The 21,837-nt window shown below is 45.3% G+C and overlaps 1 protein-coding gene across 1 annotated transcript in view; it reads left to right on the top strand.

The window, feature by feature from the left end:
- PPP1R16B (protein phosphatase 1 regulatory subunit 16B) overlaps positions 1-21,837 on the top strand; it is a 117,735-nt gene that overhangs the window by 14,298 nt on the left and 81,600 nt on the right. Inside the window, exon 2 of the mRNA XM_030825432.1 lies at positions 15,811-16,161. Within this exon, the coding sequence (XP_030681292.1) occupies positions 15,912-16,161 (250 nt within the window). The 5' untranslated portion in view covers positions 15,811-15,911. The remainder of the gene's footprint in view (positions 1-15,810; positions 16,162-21,837) is intronic.

Below are 21,837 nucleotides of genomic sequence, written 5' to 3'. Positions count from 1 at the left end.
GATTAGTTTTGCCTGTTGTTGAATTTTACATAAATGCAATCATATAGTATGCATTTTTGTGTGTTTGGGTTATTTTGGTTAACATTGTTTGCGAGAGTCATCCATATTGTTGAGTGTAATTGTATATTGTTCATTCTCATTGCTGTACAATATTCCATTGTGTGAACAAATCATATTTTTTCTCCAAACTACTGTTGGGGGCATTTTAGGTTGTTTATACTTTGTGTCTATTAGAAATAGTGCAATTAACATTCTTGTGAATGCCTTTTAGCGAATATATACAGAAATTACTGGCCGGGCGCAGTGGCTCATGCCTGTAATCCCAGCACTTTGGGAGGTCAAGGCAAGCAGATCACCTCAGGTCAGGAGTTCAAGACTAGCCTGACCAACATGGAGAAACCCCTTCTCTACTAAAAATACAAAATTAGCCGGGCGTGGAGGCACATGCATGTAATCCCAGCTACTCAGGAGGCTGAGGCAGGAGAATTGCTTGAACCAGGGAGGCGGAGGTTGCAGTGAGCCGAGATTGTGCCATTGCACTCCAGCATGGGCAACAAGAGCGAAACTTCATCTAAAAAAAAAAAAACAAATTTCTGTTGGGTGTATTCCTAGGAATTCAATTGCAGGATTATAGGACATGCCCGTGTTTAATTTTACAAGACATTGCTGAACAGTTTTAAAAAGTGGTTGTACCAATTTATATTCCCACTCAGTGTGTAAGAATTTTTGCCGACAGTTGGCATTTTCTGTCTTAAAAAAAAAATTTGAGCCAGGCGTGGTGGCTTACGCCTGTAATCCCAGCACTTCGGGAGGCCGAGGCAGGCGGATCATGAGGTCAGGAGATTGAGACCATCCTGGCTAACACAGTGAAACCTCATCTCTACTAAAAAAAAAAATATATATATATATATATATATATAAATTAGCTAGGCATGGTGGCAGCCACCTGTAGTCCCAGCTACTCAGGAGGCTGAGGCAGGAGAATGGCGTGAACCCGGGAGGCAGAGCTTGCAGTGAGCTGAGATCACGCCACTGCACTCCAGCCTGGGCGACAGAGAAAGACTCTGTCTCAAAAAAAAATAAATAAATAAAAAAAATTGGCCATTCTGATAGATTTGTGGTGGTCTTTCTCTGTGATCTTCATGTATATTCCCAGCATCTCCAAGTGATTCCAATGCCAAGTTTGAGAACGTCTTTCCTAACAGATTTTGCAAAAGCAGAGTAGAACTGGGGAAAGAGATGTTGTAATGGTGAGTGCCTCCCCATGGATTCCCTGTGGTGTCTCAGAGTTTTTGGTAGAACTGACCTGACTATCAGCCAGTGGAGGGAGAATGTTCACATGTGTCAAACCTGACAGCCTGCCTCTCATTCCTATGTGCTTTATTTGGAGCAAATGGCTCCACCAGGAGTGATCTGGAAGCTAAGGGGGAAGCACTATGAAGCTCTGGAAAGATGCCACAGCAGGACTTTGATCTCTTTTTATAATTTAAGACCTGAATGAGAAGGGAAGATATGAGAAGTGACTAGTGGGCTATATAGACATTGTCAGAGAAGAAGATCTGGTCTTTGTGACATATTTTTGTGCCCCAAAGGCTGCCTAGACCCTGGCACTTGGAAGATGCTAAAAAACGGTCATTGAAATAAATATATTAGAACTTTGTAACTGTCCCTAGTGAGAGACACCACTCAAATAGGTGCAGAGGAAGGTACTGGTGAGAATTTAGTGGAATTGATGCTTTGGGTTCTTTTCTTTGTAATTTCTATGTTGCTGCTGAGATTTCCTATCTGTTCTTTTATTACAAGCATAATTTCCTTTACATTCTTGAGCAAAGGTATAACTGCTTTAACAATCTTTATTATTTCCAACACCTGGGTCACCTTGAGATTGGTCTCCATTGATTGCCTTTTCTCTTGAGTTTGAGTCACATTTACCTGTTTGTTTTTAATTTGCCTAGTAATTTTGGATTACAACCTAAATGTTGTGAATGAGACCTGAAGAGACTCTGAATTCTATTCCTCAGAAATATATATATATTTTAATATATATAATATATAATATATATAATATAATATATAAATAATATATAGTATACAATATACATAAATAATATATTATATTTATGTTATATAACATATATTATTTATAATATAAATATTATATATATATATATATTTTTTTTAATCAGGCAATTAACTTGACCAAACTCAAACTCAGTCTTTCTTGGGTGGACAACATCTGAAATCTTTGCTCAATTCATTTAGCTTTAGTTGAACTACTTGAAGTCTGCCCTGTATGTACATCATTCAGTGAGATTTGGGCACTGTTTATACTCAGAATTTGGGGCTACTGTTCTGTGATTCTTTTCTGGGACATTTCTCCTTATTTTCCAGCTGTGGTTACTTGAACTCTGTCTTTAAACTCCTCAAATAGTAAGAGAGTGGTTTTCTATGCAAGTTTTAGCTAGTAAGTACAGCATTGACATGGCGCTTCCTGCAAATAAAAAGCCATAAAAACATGAAAGTCATCTAGTGCCATTTCTTTCTTTCAGGTGTTGCCTCCTCTCCAGTTTCTACTTGCTTGTAGCTGAACACATTTAGTGCCTTCCAATCTTTTTTTGTTTTTTGTTGTTGTTGTTGTTGTTGTTTTTTTCTGTCTAGAGTTCGTAATAGTTTGGTGTGGGAAGTTTGGTCCAGAAAGAGCTACTTTGCCCTTACTAGAAGCAGGACCTCTCTGATCAGTAGCTTTTTTCATTTAGGGATCCTTAGAGCCACCCTACTTTATTGCCTACCTCATATAGATGGCAATACATATTTGTTTTTTGGCTAAATAAATAGGATTTAAATTAAAAATGGAAGTGAATTTTCAGAGAAAATTGTCAGAAGAAAACCCTGAAACTAGTAGTTACTCATTGTTGGCATCAAGTATGAAACAGAGTGTTCAGGAATTTGCTGAGTAGAAGGATGGGTGTGGTAGTAGAGCTCCAGACATTTGAGTGTAGACCAAAGCAGTTAACAAAGTGAACCTGAGATTTTAACATGAGGAGATAAATTCAATTGTGTTAGCAACACCACTTTTGTGGGGTGAAACTATGGCTTATAGAGAAGTCACATGTTCAAAGGAAATACAACCGGTGAGAGGGAAGCGGAGGTATGCTTGGAGTTCTGTATACCCAAGAGGAGGGAATCAAAGTGGAGGAACTTTGGCTGGAGATCAAAGAGGGGAGGAACAGAAGTAATGCTCTAAAGGCAGAATACTACAGCCTGCTTCTCTGCATGGTGACCTGGAAGGTCATAGATCCAGTATTGAGACTTCAAAACCTGCCTATTGGATGGAAACTTCACTTACCAAAATGTAGAGCATCTGGAAACTTTCTGTTTTATTGTACTAACAGTTTCATCTCTCAGAAAGGAGAGGAGAGAGGCCAGTTGCTGTTATGAATCTGGTTTGGGAGTTACCAGGTGAAGTGAAAGTGCTCACTGAGGCCAGGCATGGTGGCTCACACCTGTAATCCCAGCACTTTGGGAGGCCAAGGCCAGCGGATCACTTGAGGTCAGGAGTTCGAGACCAGCCTGGCCAACATGGTAAAACCCTGTCTCTGCTAAAAATACAAAAATTAGCCAGGTGGAGTGGCACTTGCCTGTAGTCCCAGCCACTCAGGAGGGTGAGGCAGGAGAATCGCTTGAACCTGGGAGGCTGAGGTTGCAGTGGGCCGAGATAGCGCCACTGCACTCCAGCCTGGGTGACAGAGACTTTGTCTCAAAAAAAAAAAAGAACAAAACAAACCCCAAAAACACACAAAAATGCTCACTGAAAAAAGGAGCACCCATAGGGGGTTAAGCCTATAGGGGTTTGGAAGGCAGATTTTATGAAATTTAGGATGAGATATATTTCCTACCCAAGCCTCCAAAAGTGATGACAGCTCCAACAGTAAGGGAAGTTATTACTTTAATCAGTTATCCTTACTCTGCATAGATTTCATTTATTTTCCTTCAAGGACCCCTCTTATAGTCATGCCTCCGTGGCTTATCTTTCCTGTCTGACATTTTTTTTTTATTTTTAAGGAGAGGGGATATTAAAAATACTTAACTAATGGCATAGAGACTGACCAATCAAAACAGATGCCAGACTAATCAGAAGAGGTGCCAACCACACACAACTGGAACATCAGCCCTAGTTACCAGTTCCCTAACCTCTCTGAGTCCCAGTTTTCTCCTCTCTGAAATGGGAGCAATACCTACATTGCAGAGTTGGTGCAGTGATTCCCAGAAAGGTTACATGCAAAGAACTTGGCAGGTGGAAGGTGTGCTGGATACAGAAGCTGCCATGATTACCTGGCATTCTTTGTTTCTAGGTTCATTTCATGTATCCAGTTTATCGGTTCTGCAATATTAGCCTTTAGTTTCATTAAGCATATGTTTTACTCTATACTGACTTCAGCAAGTATTTGTTCTATTACCAGTTGGTCTCTCTGGGTTTTTGGCCAAAATGTCCCCATCTCCCTGATCATGAATACTGTGGATTTTCTGAAATCTTCTTGAAATTCATGAGAAAGATCTGTTAAAGCACTTATGGTTCCTTTAGAGATTTTCCCAGTTCCTTCTTCTCCTTCTGCTTTTTATGGGTGTAGGCTTTGGAGTTAGGCAGACCTGGGTTCGAATGTCAGTTCCATCCCGCACTGGCTATGCACTTAATTGGAATCTGCTCTCTGTGTTGCCCTCTGTCTTCCTCTTCTCATTCTTTTGTCCCCCAGGGTAGGACTTTTTCCTTCAAGTTCAATTCTATGCTTTTAATCGTCCCTGTTTCCTTGGAATTATTCTCTGAGCTTCAGTGAACAAACTATATGAAAAGTTTTTAAAAATTCCCATCCCAGGCTAGGCATGGTGGCTCACGCTTGTAATCCCAGCACTTTGGGAGGCAAAGATGGATGGAATCACTGGAAGTCAGGAGTTCAAGACCAGCCTGGCCAACATGGTGAAACCCTGTCTCTGCTACAAATACAAAAATTAGCTGGGAGGCCTGAAGCAGGAGAATCACCTGAACCCAGGGGGCGGAGGTTGTAGTGAGCCAAGATCATACTGACACACTCCAGCCTGGGCAGCAGAGCGAGACTCTGTATCCAAAAAAAAATTCTATCCCAACTACTTCCTAACTGGCTAAGAATATCCCTGGCTAAAGGAGAGGAGATAGCTTGTTAGGGATATTTGAGGTTTCTGAAATGGAGAGAGTGGTCTTATAAGGCAGCAAATTATGTTCCCCTTCCTCTCTTATGCTGGTAATGGTGTGGAGCCCAAGATGCTTGGAATGGACAAGACAGTGATCCCCAGACCTGGATGAGGAAGGGTGTCAGTGGCAACAGTGCCTTGGTCCTTTTCCATTCCTGAATGGACCCTATCCAATTACCAACAGCATGCTGTCTCCCCACATTCCAGGGCCAGCCTTGGGAGGGAGAAGTAGGAACTAGAAAAAAACTGTAAAAGAGCCGCAAGTACTTTAGAAGATCTTCCTGGTAAAATGCAAGAAGATATCAGAAAATCCATTGTATTAGTGATCAGGGAGATAAGGGGACATTTTGGTTAACAAACCAGATAGACCAATTTGTAATAGAACAAGTAGTTGCTAACGTCCAGATGGAGTAAAACAGGGGCTGCCCTCCTTTGCTTGAGTTCCTAGAGTCTGGATCTAGTCACCTTAACGGGGTGGAGTACAGTTCTTCCTTTGTCCCCTAGGGTGGGTTATCGGAAAAATTCCTAGGTGAACCTGAGATTTTCTTGATGCTTATCTACCATGGATGCCAAGGTGAGTTGTTGCTGTTGTTTGGATGATATTCTGGGATTTGAGGGGCCTTTCCACTCATATCTGATAACTTTCTAGATCCTTGGGCTCCCAAAGTGCTGGGATTACAGGCATAAACTACCATGCCCAGCCAAGGATTTTAATCCGTGGACACAAAGGCAACTATTGGATGCCAAGCTCTTAGGCAGCATGATGTAGAACAGAATTGCGTACTCAGTGTGCATGCAGCCACTTCCCACCTCTTCAGCCGTGGCAGGCTTTGCTAATTGATCACAACATACATTTTCCCTGTTATCACACATGGCTTCGTAATCCGTCTCCTCAGAGTGCACCAAATAGCCACCACCAACCTAAGTGGTGGCACAAGAGAGGAAAGTTTGGTCATGAGTGTCGTGCTGGGAGAGAAAGGCAGGGATTAGAGGCCACCCCCAGCCTACCCGATGTGAAGGGCCATCCCCAATTTAATAACTGTGTAACCCAGGAGTGTGTTCCGTAGCCACAGGTAGCCTCCTTTGGAAAATGATCCCCCCAGCTGCAAAGGGAGTTTTTATCTCCCTGTGAAGGGAGGGGGTGGACCACACTCCCTCAAGCCTGGAGAAACTGTTTGTAATTTGACTCCCGTTTCCCCAAGCTTAGCTATTACATAAGCTTCTTCAGAAGACAGGCTGTTTGGTTTAGCACTGTGACTGTGACTGACTAATGCGTTTGTAGACATCATGTCAGCTTTGTGTGTGCCCCTGTCCTTGGCACCCTTGTTCCTGTCCCCTACGGCCTTCACCACACTGCTGTACTTACCCACAAGTGTGTGGGCTTCCCCGGGTTCAGGTTCTTGCGGGGAAGCTCAGCATGGAAGACAGGTGTGTTCATGGGTATTCCTTTACCTGTTTGAGCTGTGGCCTCCTTTGAAGTTTTCTTGGAGCTGAGCCTGAGAGAGCAGCTTCACCCTGACAGGCAGAACCAATCCAAATCATCAATCAGTATCTGCTTAAAATGGGCCTTGCAAGTTGTGTAGCCTGGTGGTTACCAAATGCTGGGTGCAGATATGCATGATAGAGTGCTTAGTCCCAATACGATGCCATCCCCTGCAGGCCAGGATTGGGGCTCATGGGCCTTCACAGGGCCAGTCCCATCTACCACCCACCATAGACCTCAAGGCCATGGAATTCCTGGTAGTGGGGACTCCAGCATCATGCCCTGGCTGGACTTTGTTGAATTATCACTGTTAGACAGTTTATCCTCATGCCAGACTGATCCTAGTTGTTCTTTTTAAAAAATTATTCATGTATTTATTTTTTAAATGATTTATTTTTATTTTTTATTTTTTAGAGACAGGGTCTTGTTCTGTCACCCAGGCTGGAATGGAGTGGTGTCATCATAGCTCACCGCAGCCTCGAACCCCTGGGCTCAAGTGACCCTCCCACCTCAGCCTCTCAAGTAGCTGGGACTAGAGGCACACACCACCACACCTGGCTAATTTTAATTTATTTGTGTAGAGACAGGGTCTTGCTATGTTGCCCAGGCTGTGAATCCCACTTCTTCATATTACCATGCCTGAGCCTCACTCTGCCCTCCAGAGGCCTGGAACAAAGCCGATCCTTTCTTGTTGCCTTTTGTTAACACCTGGTCCTCTGCTCCCAATATGGCCCAGCCAGCTCAGACAGAGGTCAGCAGGTCTGTTATTGTTCCACTGCTGGACATGATGACATGATTCTTTTCCTGGGAAAGCTCAAGATGCATGAGTTGTCTCATCACTCTTTGTTCTTGTTGAATGTGTGGTTTTTGAATCCTGCCTCCTCTACCTTCAGCCTCCCCAGTACACACAAAGTCCTGCTAAATGGGGTTATGGTCAATGGGCTTCAGGGGACAGTGACAAGTCAGAGATCTGAATGAAGGAGCACAGCTGGGAGAATTGGAGTTACAGAGTTGACCTGTGAGGATCTGAGTTTCACGACTGATTTAAAACCAAGAGATCTGTCTATGATGACAATGCCCAAAGTCTAGAAGGTTCATCCTAGCAGGAGTAAGACAGTCAGTCCACAAAAATCCCATGGGAATGAGATTAGGGGAGTGATTTCTAATTCAGGTATTTGGAGCTCCAAGGGCCCCAGAAGCCTCTTTGCTCATGAGTTAAAGCATCTTTATGCTGGAAAAAAAAAATGATGCTATTATTCAAAGAAATGTGTTGTGGGAGGGTGGGGGTGTACATCCTTTAGGAGAGAAAGTAGGTCCCGAGTGAGATCCCAGGAGTAGGAAAGCCAGCACTGTTTGTTTTGTTTTCTTCTTTCCCTCATGCTCAATGGTACAGGAAACACAAGGAGAAAAGGACCCATCGCCTTCCTCCAGGCTACTGCCAATATTGTGTAGAGAAGAATAGCTGAAGAACATGAAAACAAATCTTCACATTTCCTTTTAACAGTGTGAACTTTGAAACACTTTCTGACTCATATTTTAAAATCTCTTAAATTTGAATTCACCTTCCTTCATGTTGTTTTTCTCGAGGCACTAGGCTCGAGTCCAAAAATGTGTCAACGAACTGCTCCCCCAGAATTAAGCAGTCACAAAGCCTGGGCCCCCTTCTCCCAGCTGAGTGGGCAGAGAAACCTGGCTTTGACCTTCCTACCCTTCCTCAAAGCTGGGCCTCACCTTAGGCCTGAAGAGCCAAGAAATAACCATTGTAAGGGGAAGAGGAGTCCTGAGACCCCTTAGTTAAAGGACCCTGTTTCTCTCTGGTGAAGTCCTGAGACCCCTTAGTTAAAGGACCCTGTTTCCCTCTGGTGACCGCCAAGCACTGGCTTCATCCAAAAGCCAGCTTCCTGCGGGGATGGCAGCAAGATGGCTTCCAGGAGCAACTGTGTGTTGTGCTTCCAATTCACAGCTTGTGAGAAGAGAGAGCTTCTGATCGGGCCAACTCAGGACACATGCCTAGCCCCAGCCACTCACTGCGGCTGGGCTCAGGCCGCTGCTGACAGGCTCTGGCCCATCAGAACCCAGCACTGAGTAATAGTGTGGGAATACACAGATCACCACCAAACCAGTGCCTCTGTAGTTTTCCCAGAGGTATATTTATTCCCCCAAATAACACTCTTGTAATAGTCTTCTTTCTTTTTTGAAGGTGGGGAGTATGAGGAGTTCTGTAGTACATCCTGCCCACTCCCCTGCCATACTTTGGGTGATGCTATTATTCAAAGAATTGTGTTGTGGGAAGGCGGGGGTGTACCCTGCCATACTTTCTTGCCTTTCCCTTAAAGGGTCAGCCCTCTGGAGCTGAGTCTCTGCTTCCCCAGATATGCACTGACTCTGTCTCTCCCTTTGGGGTCAACAAGAGGAATGAAGTTCAGACTTCTTCAGACAACAGGGGCTGAGTTAAGGCTCTGGGGGAAGAGGTGAACACACCTCAGTGGCCTGTTCCTGCTTCCCCAAGGGTCAAGTGCCTTGGCCTCAGACTTCCTTCTGGCCACAATCAAACTATTTTGGTTCATCCACCCAGATGTTAGAAAAATTAAGCACCCTGCCCTATTTCCCCTTGCTTCTGATTTCTCTTCTCATATCACACATACTTCCTGGATGACCTCACCCGACCTGGCCTCCACAGATCCCTCCCACGGATATCTTGCCAGTCCTGGACACTCTGTTGACTTGTGGGCCCATGTATCCCATTCTCTGCAGGATGTTCCGTCTGGATTTTCCAATGCTGGGCTTGCTATGTCTCCATGGAGCTGGTTTTCCTCCAAATGAGGTCTTCCTTGGGGATCCCCTTTAAGTCTTGATGATAACCATTGCTTTCCCAGATCCTGGCAGTTTGTGCCGTGTTCCCATCACCCTCTAGGGCTTTCTCTGGAAGTGTGGATAGGTGAGCCCACTCTGCAGCCCACTGGAGCCGTGGCTGCCGTGGGCTGCCCCAGCACCCAGGCCAGTGCCCTGTCTTGGGGCCACCCTGCTGCTGTGTTTGCAGCACCATGCAGTTCTTTAATTAGACCAAGCAGGGTTTTCTCAGACGGGGGTGGGAGGAGGTGTGTGGGTCTATTGGGGGAAACTAGGTCACCTGAAAACCAGTAATCAAGAGGGAGCTGTCCTCGAGCCCCAGCTCCAAGGAACCCAGAGGGGCGAGGTGGGAGGGGCTGGCGGGGAGGGCCAAATCAGAGAAAATGTGCCTCTGGCCCCTTTTACTGGCCCTTGGGAGACATTGTTCTCACCTTTCTCCAGGGGGCTGGGTAACTGCCCTTAATTCCTTTGCTGGGAGTAGGGAGGACACTGCAGTGGTTCCTTCTGTCTGCCTGGGGCCTGCCACCCTGGGGCCCATGGAGGGAGCACTGTGCTGTGAGTCAGGCCCCAGGTTTAGTTACTGCTCAGCCTCTGTATCCTTGGAGCGCGTCACCCACTCCCATGTGTCTGTGCCATCCATCCACTGCACAGGAACTGTGTCTGCTTTTACCCTGCTGCCTCTCTAGCCCTGAGCACAGGCTTGGCATGTGGTAGATGCCCCCTAAATATTTGTCAAACAAAATAATGAGTTTATATGAGTGCTTCTCTTGTAAGATTATTGCCACGAAGATCAATGGCAAGACGGGTTTCCCAAATGTCAGTCACTTATAAGTTTTGCCAACACTAAACGCCATTGTCATTAAATTTTTCTTTACTATCAACTTGCTATTTCCAACTGAAATAGATTTGTTTAAAAAGGAAATTTTATATCACAACCATAAACAAACAGTAACTGTGAAAACAAATCCACAGGAAACAAAACAATGTTATTACATTCTATCCTAGATACGGTGGCTTGCCCAGGCCAGGAGCTGAGGCCTGCTTTCTCTTTGTTTACAAGGAGAATTGGCATAGTTATAAAGATGTTAAGGGTCTGTTAGCATCGGACTGACACTTTTCTCTGGAGAAAGTCTGAAAGATTAAAAGAGAAGTGAAAAGCATATATACTCTGCTCTCTGTGTGGGTCCATGCTATGTCAAGACTTGTTCCTGTACTTTTGAAAATTTCCTTGGAATGGATTCTCCTTCCACACTTAGGGAAGCACTTGGCTGAGATGATGGCTGGGGAAGTTCTTTGAAAGGGATAAAGTGCTGTAACAGCGTAAGTGATTGGTACCATTACTCTTATCTTTACTTTTAGCATGTGTTTGGTACCTTCCACTCAGAGGTGATTAGTCATAATAATGAAGAAATGAGTAACTGTGTACAGGATCTTAGGGCTGAAAGACATCTCACAGAATACTTAGGCCAATCTGACACGGGTGGAAATTTTATCCTCCAGTGAGTGATAAGGAAGTTGCCACCTCCTGAGACAGCCATTGACCACAAGCACCTTTGTCAAATTGCTTGTTGGACAGCTCTGGAGGCCGGCATCTGTTCTTGGGGTGCACACAACTGCTTCCTTGTACTTCCTTGTCCGTCCAAATGAGGTCTTCCTTGGGGATCCCCTTTAAGTGTTGATGATAACCATTGCTCTCCCAGGTCCTGGCATTTGGGCTGTGTTCCCATCACCCTCTGGGGCTTTCTCTGGAAGTGTGGACAGGTGAGCCCAGGTCTCACGAGGAGGCCAGTCTGTAGCCCATTGGAGCCTGGCTGCTGTGGGCTGCCCCAGCACCCAGGCTAGTGCCCTGTCTTGGGGCCGCCTAGCTGCTGTGTTCACCCTGCTGTGTGTTGGGGAGACTCACAGGCCCTCTTTCCTTTCTTGTGCAGATTGGAGCTCTGGTTATTTGGAAACTGCTGTCTCATTCTGCCTAAGACAGAGCTTGCAAACTCAAATGACATTGGAGCTGGCAAGTGATGTCAGTTAGTGAGGGCAGTCAGGCGGGAGTAATGGGGAGCATTGGGGACTATGGTAATGGAGAGGGTATGTGCCCTATCTAAAGGGGACAGCCCGACTTTACACCAGTTGATGGTGATGCCATGTGAGCCCACTGTGGCCCCATACCAAGATGTTCTAAGAAAAGCTGAACCCCTGATGTTGGATATAAAATCTCCAAGCTGTAAATGTCAGAAGTGAATTAAAATATTTTAAAACATGGTGTGGACTTCGACCAAACAAACCAACAAACACGACGTGGATCACAGGAGGCTTTCTGGTTAGGCCTGGCCCACAGCCACAAGTGGCTCATCACTACCAGCAAGACTTCTCTGGGCAGCCACGTCCTCTTCGGGCCATGTTTGTGCATGTTGGTTTCCAGAGTTCCCTCCATTGTGGTCAGCCACTCTGTACACCTTTGAACGCTGCCTAACTCCCTCTCAGCTGTGTCTGCTCCTTTCAACTGGTGAAATCCTACTTCTGCCCTGAGATTCAAATCCGTTGTCTTGTATTCTGGAAAGCCTTCCTTGAGAACCCCGGGTGAACTGGCTCTTCCATTATCTAGCTGTGGTTTGTTATGTAAATGACTTAATCACTCTGTGCCTTAGTTTCCTCATCTGGAAAATAGGCATGATAGTACCTAGTACGACTATTTTATTAGGTTACTGGGATAATTAAATGGATTTATAAGATAAATTGACAGACAGAAGGCAGAGCTGGTCCACATCCATCTCTGAATCAGGGCTCGTCACAGAGCAGGACTTCATTAAATGTTTACTCACTCGAGGAAGTGGAGTGAAATAAATTTGTGGTCTGCTAGCTCCCAGAGAGGTCTGACTATAATAATGATATTGTGTGGTTGTGAATTGAACTCTTTTGAACTCCTTGCTTCTAAAAAAGTGACCAAAACATCTATCTAAGTGGCTAAAATAGAAAGCAGTGACAATCCCAAATGCTGGCAGGGAACTGGATCACTCATACATTGCTGGAGGGCATGAAACCAGCACAGCCATTCTGGAGAACAGTTGGGCAGTTTTCTTTTAAAAGTAAACATGCGCCAGTCTCTGGGCTCACGCCTGTAATCCTAGCACTTTGGGAGGCCGAGGTGGGCAGATTACCTGAGGTCAGGGGTTTGAGACCAGCCTGGCCAACTCCGTCTCTACAAATACAAAAATTAGCTGGGCATGATGGTGGGTACCTGTAATCTCAGCTACTTGGGAGGCTGAGGTGGGAGAATTGCTTGAACTTGGGAGGCAGAGGTTGCAGTGAGCCGAGATCACGCCATTGCACTCCAGTCTGGGTGACAGAGCGAGATCTCGAAAAAAAAAAAAGTAAACGTACAATTACCATGTGACTTATCACTTGTACTCTTGGGTATTTGCTCCTGAGAAACAAAAACTTATGTTTACACAATCTGTAGATGAATGGAACAGCCTTAAACTGGAAACAATGCAGATGTTCCTCAATAGGTAAATGGTTAAACAAATTTGGGCCATCCATAAAATGGAATTCTCCCCGGCAACAAGAAGAAATGCACCATTGATGCATGCAGCAATGTGGATGAATCTCAAAGGAATGATGCTGGGTGAAAAAAGCCAATCCTCAAAGGTTACCTGCTCTCTGATTCTATTTATATAACATCTTTTGAAATGACAAAATTCTAGAGATGGGGAACAGATTAGTAATTGCCAAGGCAGGGACAGGAGTGGGTTGGAGGGGGAGCTTAGAGAAGGAGATAGGTGTGGTTATGAACTGAGGTGGTAGATACATTGATACAATTGCAAAAAACAAAACACATCCAAATAAGTATATGTAAAATTAGGGAAATTGGCATAAGATTGGTGGGTTGTATCACTGTCAGGTTTCTGGCTGTGATATTGTATAGTAGTTTTCAAGATGCTACCACTGGGATAAACTGGGTGAAATGTACACAGGTTCTCTCTGTACTATTTGTTACGCTCCCTGTGAATCTACTATAATCTAATATAAAAAGTTTAATTACTTGAAAGTGCATTGCAAGTGTATTCAAAACAGAAATCAAAACAAAACAAACAAAAGGCAACCAAAACCAGCTACCTTGTCTCCCGTTGAGCCTTGCCATTGGCTTATTTATGCTGGAGGTCACACCCACTCAGACCCTGGAACTTTTGCCCTTTGGGCATTGCCAAGCCAACCCCTTCTCCATTCTGCCTGTTTACTCTCCAGTCTCCGAGCTGGGAGAGACATGAAGAATGATCTGGATCTGATCCAACCTGAGCACCTGAGGATTTAGCCTGAACCCTGCTCTTCAGCTTCCGTAGCAAGGGCTTTTGGAGGGGTGGGTGATGCGGGCAACCCAGGAGATTAACAACGCTTCCTGAAACCAACCAGGGGCTAACCCAATACTCTTTGAGACAGTGGGCCACATCACACAGATGTAGACTCCTGCCATTCTTTCCTGTTACCCAACAACCCCAAACCAGCCTTGCCTGCTGGTTCACAGACATGCTGCATTTACATCTCCCTACCATTCCTCCTCCAAGCTTGTGTCTCATTGCTTAAGTGTCTTAATGTTTTGGGCCAGCTATTTTTTAAAAAATTATTTTTATTTTTTTGTAGAGATAAGGGTCTCGCTATGTTCCCCAGGCTGCTCTGGAACTCCTGGCCTCAAGCTGTCTTCCCACCCCGGACTCCCAAAATGTTGAGATTGCAGGCATTGAGCCAGTGCATCCAGCCCCAGCTCTTTTTATTCCTTGCACCTGTAACTTCTGGGAGGTGGATAGGACACTTTGTAGGTGGAGGAACAAGCTTAGAGGATCAAGTGATTGTCCTAAGACCCTTTCCCTCTGTGTCTGAAAGTTCATAGAGTCTGTGCAGAAGACCAGCTGGCTTTAGACTCTGAAATTTTGTTGACCTCATGTTATTTGAGACTCATGAGAGCAAGAGATGTAATTTTTTTAAAAGGTCATTCAAAGAGAGAAACTTTAAGATTTTCTATGTCCCAGTAGTTCAGCAGTTTTCAAACTTTTTTGTCTTAGGATTTCTTTAGTTCCTTAAATTGAGCATCCCAAAGAGCTTTTGTTTATGTGGATTATATCTGTCAATATTTATCATAATATAAATGAATATTGAGAAATTTTTAAGAATGGCATTAATTCCTTTAAAATAAAACCATAAACCCATGATATATTACAACAATATAATAATCTATAACATTTTTATTAGACTGCTATAGAAGCATAAAATATAATATATAACATTTTGATGAAAAATAGCTATTTTTCAAAACAAAAAAAATTTAGCGAGAAAAGTGATGTTTAAAAATTTTGCAAAATTCTTTATGTTGAGCTTAGCAGCTGGATTATTGTATCTGCTTCTGCATTTAGTCTGTTGCAATATCACTTTTCATATAGCTTTGGGAACCACTGTATACTCATAAGATAATGAGTGGAAAAGGTTAGTAACATCTTAGTATAGTTGTGAAAATAGTTTTGACCTATGGACTTCTTGAAATGGTTTCAGGGATTCCCTATGGGGTTCCCAGACCACACTTTGAGAAGCACTGCAATAGTATATTGTTTCTTCTGTTCTCTTTCTGGTCCTGTCCGTCCCATCTCCAGAACAACTTGCATCCCATAGTGATCAGAACAAAAGATGCTTGAGCAGAAGTGTCAGATATTCATAATTCTGAGGCCTTGGACGTTTGTATAGTCTCCAGATTTTTGGGGGTCTGCAACCCCCATCATGTCCTGACCCTCCCCGCACCCCTTCTGGTTCCAGCACCCAGATACCCAAATCCTTAAAGTAGGGTGACTCTATACAAGAAAACTAAAATGGCATGGTTCCTGTTAAATGGCTGTGGCTAGAGAGGCAGACAACCAAGCTATCTAATAGAGCTCTCTGCAGTGATGGAAATATTCTTTATTTGCATTGTCCAGTATGAAGCATGTGGCGATTGTGCACTTGAAATGTGGATAGTGCAACCAAGGAATTAAATTATTTTACTTTATTCTAATTAATTTAAATTTAAATAGCCACAGGTGGCTACTGGCTGCTGCATTAGACAGCACAGCCAGACCTTGCTGATACTTACAGGGCCACTGTAAGGATTTGCACTTCTCTCGAGGAACAATGGAAGGAAAACCTCAAAAGCGTTTTGAACACGGGGCGTTGGGGAACGATCAGATCTGAGTTGTGGAGTCTGACACACGTGTTCATCTGTGTCTCCCTCCCTGCCACAGGCCACACCATGAGGCCCCAGCCCCACCAGAGGCCCCGCGCTGCCCTGGCCCCCGGTGCACCGTGCTAGCCCCCAGCCAGGGCGTTGGGGAGGGCGGTGGCCATGGCCAGCCACGTGGACCTGCTGACAGAGCTGCAGCTGCTGGAGAAGGTGCCCACGCTGGAGCGGCTGCGGGCCGCCCAGAAGCGCCGGGCCCAGCAGCTGAAGAAATGGGCACAGTACGAGCAGGACTTGCAGCACCGCAAGCGAAAGCATGAGCGGAAGCGCAGCACGGGCGGCCGCCGCAAGAAAGTGTCTTTCGAGGCCAGCGTGGCCCTGCTGGAGGCCTCGCTGAGGAACGACGCCGAGGAAGGTAGGCCCCTCTGTGCCTTGGCGGCCACGCAGCTGTCTTGGCCTCTGATCAGGGTTGGAATCCACGTTCTGTGCAGTAGACGTGTGGGCAAGGCAGGTCTGCAGACCCACTTCCAAGTTCCAGCAGCCCCATTCCTCTTCGGAAGTGGACGTTCCTAGGAACTTCGAATTTATCTTAGACTTCTTCTTTTTTTTTCCTAAGACAGAGTCTCGCTCTATCTCCCAGGCTGGAGTATAGTGGCGCGATCTCAGCTCGCTGCAACCTCTGTCACCAGGCTCAAGTGATCCTTCCACCTCAGCTTCCCTAGTAGCTGGGATCACAGGTGTACTGCCACCATACCCAGCTAATTAAAATAAAAAAAATTTGTAGAGATGGGGGTCTCATTTTGTTGCCCTGGCTGGCTCGAATTCCTGAGCTCAAGTGATCTGCCCACCATTGGTCTCCCAAAGTGCTGGGATTACAGGCATTAGCCGCAGCGCCAGGCCTAGACTTTTTGTTTAAACATCTTCATTCATTTGTTTTTATTTATTTATTTATTTAGACATAGGGTCTTACTGTGTTGCCCAGGCTGGTCTCAAACTCCCAGCTTAAAGGGATCCTCATGCCTCAGCCTCCCAAGTAGCTAGGATTATAGGCAGGCCACCTTGCCCAGCTGTATTTTTTTGGGAACAAGGATTCCAGCCTTTGGCTAAGGAATACCATAATAACTTTCTTTCCCTCCCACAAATATTTACAGACAACCACAAATATTTACAGACAACTTCTTTTGCATTACTTTCCTAGATATAGTGGTGAACAAGTTGGATCTGGTTTCTCCCCACCAAAAGCTCAATACTCACAGGATCTTGCATTTCATAAAGCTCTCCTCTGTGCTAGACCCCATGCCTGGCACCCTCTGAATGCTGTTCCGTGTATTCCGTGTATGTAGCCTTTGCTGCAGTCATAAGTGGTGTAGAGGGATGGACTCTGAAGTGAGACAGCCTGAATCTAAAACTGACTTTCTCAGTTCCCTACGTGAGCATGACAAGTAGACAAGTCTCTTCCACTCTCTATACTTCGTTTACACCTCTGTAAAATGGGGCTAATAAGAAAATCCACTTTAAGGGCTTGCTGTGAACATTAAGTTAGAAAATCCCTGTGAAGTTCCTAAACATAGTCCCTTATGCTGAGGAAGTGATTATTACTGTTTTATTTTATTATATTAGTATATTTTATTTACATTATCAGAGGATGTCCATAAAGTCTGAAAACAGATATAGACAATGCTGTCTAGGACATTTTCACTCTGTAAAGTGAATAAGTAAATAAATGTAAACAAACTTGTATACACATTCATATAATCTATGTTTCCAGATTTTTTTCTTTTCTTTTTTTTTTCTTTTTGAGATGGAGTCTCGCTCTGTTGCCCAGGCTGGGCAGAATGCAGTGGTGTGATCTTGGCTCACTGCAAACTCTGCCTCCCAGGTTCCAGCAATTCTTCTGCCTTAGCCTCCCAAGTAGCTGGGATTACAGGCGTACACCTCCATGCCCTGGCTATTTTTTTAAATTTTTAGTAGAGATGGGATTTCGCCATGTTGGCCAACCTGGTCTTGAACTCTTGACCTCAGGTGATTCACCTGCCTCGGCCTCCCAAAATGCTGGGATTATAGGCATGAGTCACTGCACCTGGCCTATGTTTCCAGATTTTATGGATACCTTGTACTGGTCATATTTAATTTAATTATATTATTTTTGTGTCTCAGGAGCTAGATATCATGATCTGTACGGTGTACAGTGCTTTAAGAGCCATGTATGATAACACTCATTTTACAGATGGGGGAACTGAAACTCAGAGAGGTTCAGAACCTTGACCAAGGTGGCAGAGCGGGATCAGAACCACCGGCATCCGACTCTTGTCACTGCCCTCATGGCCTTATAGGTTTGCTTCCCGTTGTCGGAATGAATGGAGGATCCATGATTTAACCACAGCCCCCTTCCCTGGGCTTGTTCAGAGGCGGTCTTGCCTGTTCATTGTGAGCCAAGGTCTGTGCACCTCCCTGTTCCCCTTGGCACCTCTGGCCCATCCCTGTATAATAAGCCTTCCTGGTTGTCCCTGGAGAGGCCTAGCTATGCTTCCTGGGTCCCTGCACACACCTTCCAGCCAATCAAAGAGCAGAGAGGTGTGGCACTTCTGGCCCAAGAGGGTGCTGGGTTTTAGTCACCTTGCTCTTCAGGTTCTAGAACCCTCTGAGAAGTGTAATTCCACTTCCACCTGGCTGCAGAGGGCTCTAGGAAATGAGCCTAGAGGCATCCCTGGAACCACTCTGCTGGGAGCTGCTCCGCTGAGAGCCCGGGGTGAGCAGCCCCGGTGAGAAAAGAGGTGGAATCTCGGGCTTGGGGACATGGCCCCGAGGCTCCTTCCCACGTGCAGTTTGCCGAGTGACGCAGCAGCCCCATCCCCACGCAGTGGGTGGCTTGTCATGATGTCTAATTTTTGTTGGGGGCGGAAGTTCATCAGCTCTTCTCTCACCCCTCGTTATTGACTGCCTTCTCCCCTGACAAAGTCCCATTGCCCCTCCCTGAGGGGCTCTGTGCATGGGCTGCAGCCTTCAGACCATCCTCCCAGCCCCCTGCCCAGCCCCTACCGCTTGCTGATGTCTTGTTTCCTGGTTAGAAGGAGCACTGGGCTGGGAGTGGAGGGATCAGTGCCCCGCAGCCCTGCCTGTGACTTTGAGCAGCTTGTTTCACCTCTGTGGGTCCAGTTTTTTTGTTTTGTTTTGTTTTGTTTTTGAGATGAAGTCTCGCTCTGTCGCCCAGGCTGGAGTGCAGTGGTGCAATCTCGGCTCACAGCAACCTCTGCCTCCCGGGTTCAAGCAATTCTCCTGCCTCAGCCTCTCGAGTAGCTGAGACTACAGGCACGCACCACCACACCCAGCTAATTTTTGTATTTTTAGTAGAGTTGGGGTTTCGCCATGTTGGCCAGGCTGGTCTCAAACTCCTGACCTCAAAGTGATCCGCCCACCTCGGCCTCCCAAAGTGCTGGGATTACAGGCGTGAGCCACCACATTCAGTTTTTTAATCTGTAAAATCAGGTTTTGAAAGCTTGCCCTCAAGAGGGTATGGCAAGACTTAGACAAGGTCCTGGCTGTGACAGTTCTTTGAAAGGTTACCCTGAGACCTGTACCAGCATGGTGATGACACACTTTATTTTGTTTTGTTTTTTACAGACTTTAATGTTTTTCAGAACCTAAACATGCACAAATACATTCTTCTTGTAAAAATCAATCAACATAGAAGTGTACAAAGTAAAGACTCCTTGCTGTCCCTCCCTTCCTCCCTCTCTCCTTCCTCCCCTCCTTTGCTTCTTTTTGTCCATCCATCACTACTGTTGTTAGTTTGATGTTTCTTTTCCAGGTATTTTTTTCATTTGCCTATGCATTTGTGGACTTAAGAGAAATATAGAGCCAGGTTTCTTTTTTAAAAAGTTTTTACATAAGTGATGGTATCCTGGATACGTTACTCTGCAATTTTCTTTTTTTTCCCATCCAACGGTATATCTTGGAGATGTTTTCATGCCAGAACATGTACAGTACAGATCTGTGCCATTATTTTTATCTGCTGTGTAGTATTCCATAGTATGGATTACCAGAATTTTTGAACTAGCTCCTTACTGATGCAGATTTTTCCAGTAGCTTTGCTTTTGCCACAGTGAATGTTTTATTTCCATGTGCAAATGTTTATCGAGGACAGATGTGGTGAAACGAAGGAGATGGATCTGAAGGTATTAAATTTGAATGAGAAAAGTGCTAGACCCCATGGGCTGGTACCGCTGTCTCTATGGAGCAGCCAAGTGAGGGGAAGGGGCCAGAACACTGTGCTCTGTGGCAGGCTCTGGGATTGGTTTTGGGGTCCACAGGTGCCTGGGTTTGGATGAGGGGTGTGAGGCTGCCATCAGTCAGCCCTTGACCTCACTGGGCTAAGCTCAGCTTCCTGACAGCACTACAGAGCCTGCTGCCTCCAGCAGGCTGGGAACGGCTGCTTCTTGCTGGTGGAGCTGGTGTTTGGGAGGCTGCCGGGGTGTTAGCTCACAGTGGCGTGGGAGCGTGGGGTGGCAGCTCCCCCGCTCCCCTGAGCTCACAGCAGCCTCTGAGTCAACCTCCCCCACCTGCCTAGGGAATGTGAGTTGTTTCCAGAGAAAGGCAGGCTGGGAACTCACTGAGTTTCATCCTCTGGTCCCATATTGCCTTTAGGCTAGTGTCCTTGTCCTTGGACCTGCCTGAGCCCCATGCTCAGTGCTGTCACTGCCATCACCCTCTGCCCCAGGCAACGCCAGCTCCACCGAGATCCTCCCATATTCCCTGCATTATCTTACCTCCCCACCTTTGTATATGCAATTCCCTCTGTCTGGGACACTCTTCCTGTGACTAACTCCTGTAACCCTCAGCTTTGAGTCTGGCGTGACCTCTGGGGAGCCATCTGTGAGCCTTTTCTGCACTCCCGCCCCTTCACTGGTTAAAGTAGCAACTCACTACGTAGCTGATGTTTACTGAGAGACAGTGTAGTGTCATGGCTAGGAGCACAGACCCTGCAGTTTGTCCTCCAGGATTCAAATCCCAGCTGTACCGTTTACTAGCTGTGCATCCTTGGGAAAGTTACTTTACTTCTCAGTGCCTCCATCTCTCCATCGGTAAAAATGAGGACGATGATGTACCTGCTTCGTAAAGTTGTTGGGGGGGTTAAATTTAGTTGATAAATGTTGAAGTGGTATGGTAAGAGCTATATAAGTGATATAAATTGTTGTTATTCTACACTATTATTCTACATTTACGTAATCTATTATTACAACATATTCTGATTGTCATAATTGTTATTATTTATCAGGTACTTTGTACCAGGCAGCTTGCCTTATGTGTGTTATCTCGGTTAATCTTCACAGCAACTCTCTGAGGTTAGAGAGTCAAACCCCATTTTAAAAAAATAGCTTGGGGTTCAGTTTGCATATTATAAAATTTGCCCACTTTAAGTGTACTATTCAATGATTTTCAGTAAATTTACAGAATCGTGCATCCATCAGCCACAATCCAGTTGTAAAACATTGCCATTGCTGGATGGGGTGGCTCACACCTGTTATCCCAGCACTTTGGGAGGCCAAGGTAGAGGATCGCTTAAGCCCAGGAGTTCTAGACTGGCCTGGAGAGCCTGTCTGTACTGAAAAAAAAAAAAAAAAAAAGCCAGGCGTGGTGGCACTTGCCAGTGGTCCCAGCTATTTGGAAGGCTTAGGCAGGAGGATCGCTTGAATCTGGGAGGTTAAAGCTGCAGTGAGCCATGATTGAATCACTGCACTCTAGCCTGGGTGACAGAGCAAGACCCCATCTCAAAAACAAACAGAAAGCATTCTCATCATCCCAAAAAGAAGCCTCATGCCCATTTTCAGTGACTCCTGGTTCCCAGACCCAGGCAACTATAATCTACTTTCTGTCTGTATAGATTTGCCTTTTCTGGACATATTATTTACATGGAATCATACAGTATATGATCTTTGTGATTGGCTTCTTTCATTCAGAATACTGCTTTCAAGGTTCATCCTTGGTGTGACATCATATATCAGGGCTTCATTCCTTTTCATTGCCCCGTGGTATTCCATTGTATAGATAAGCCACATTTTGTTTATCCATTCACCAATAGGTGAACATTTGG

Source organism: Nomascus leucogenys, chromosome 13, assembly GCF_006542625.1.
Source record: "Nomascus leucogenys isolate Asia chromosome 13, Asia_NLE_v1, whole genome shotgun sequence".
NCBI lineage: Eukaryota > Metazoa > Chordata > Mammalia > Primates > Hylobatidae > Nomascus > Nomascus leucogenys.
The sequence above is the reverse complement of the archived record's forward strand: the minus strand, read 5'-3'. Positions and strand labels throughout refer to the sequence as shown.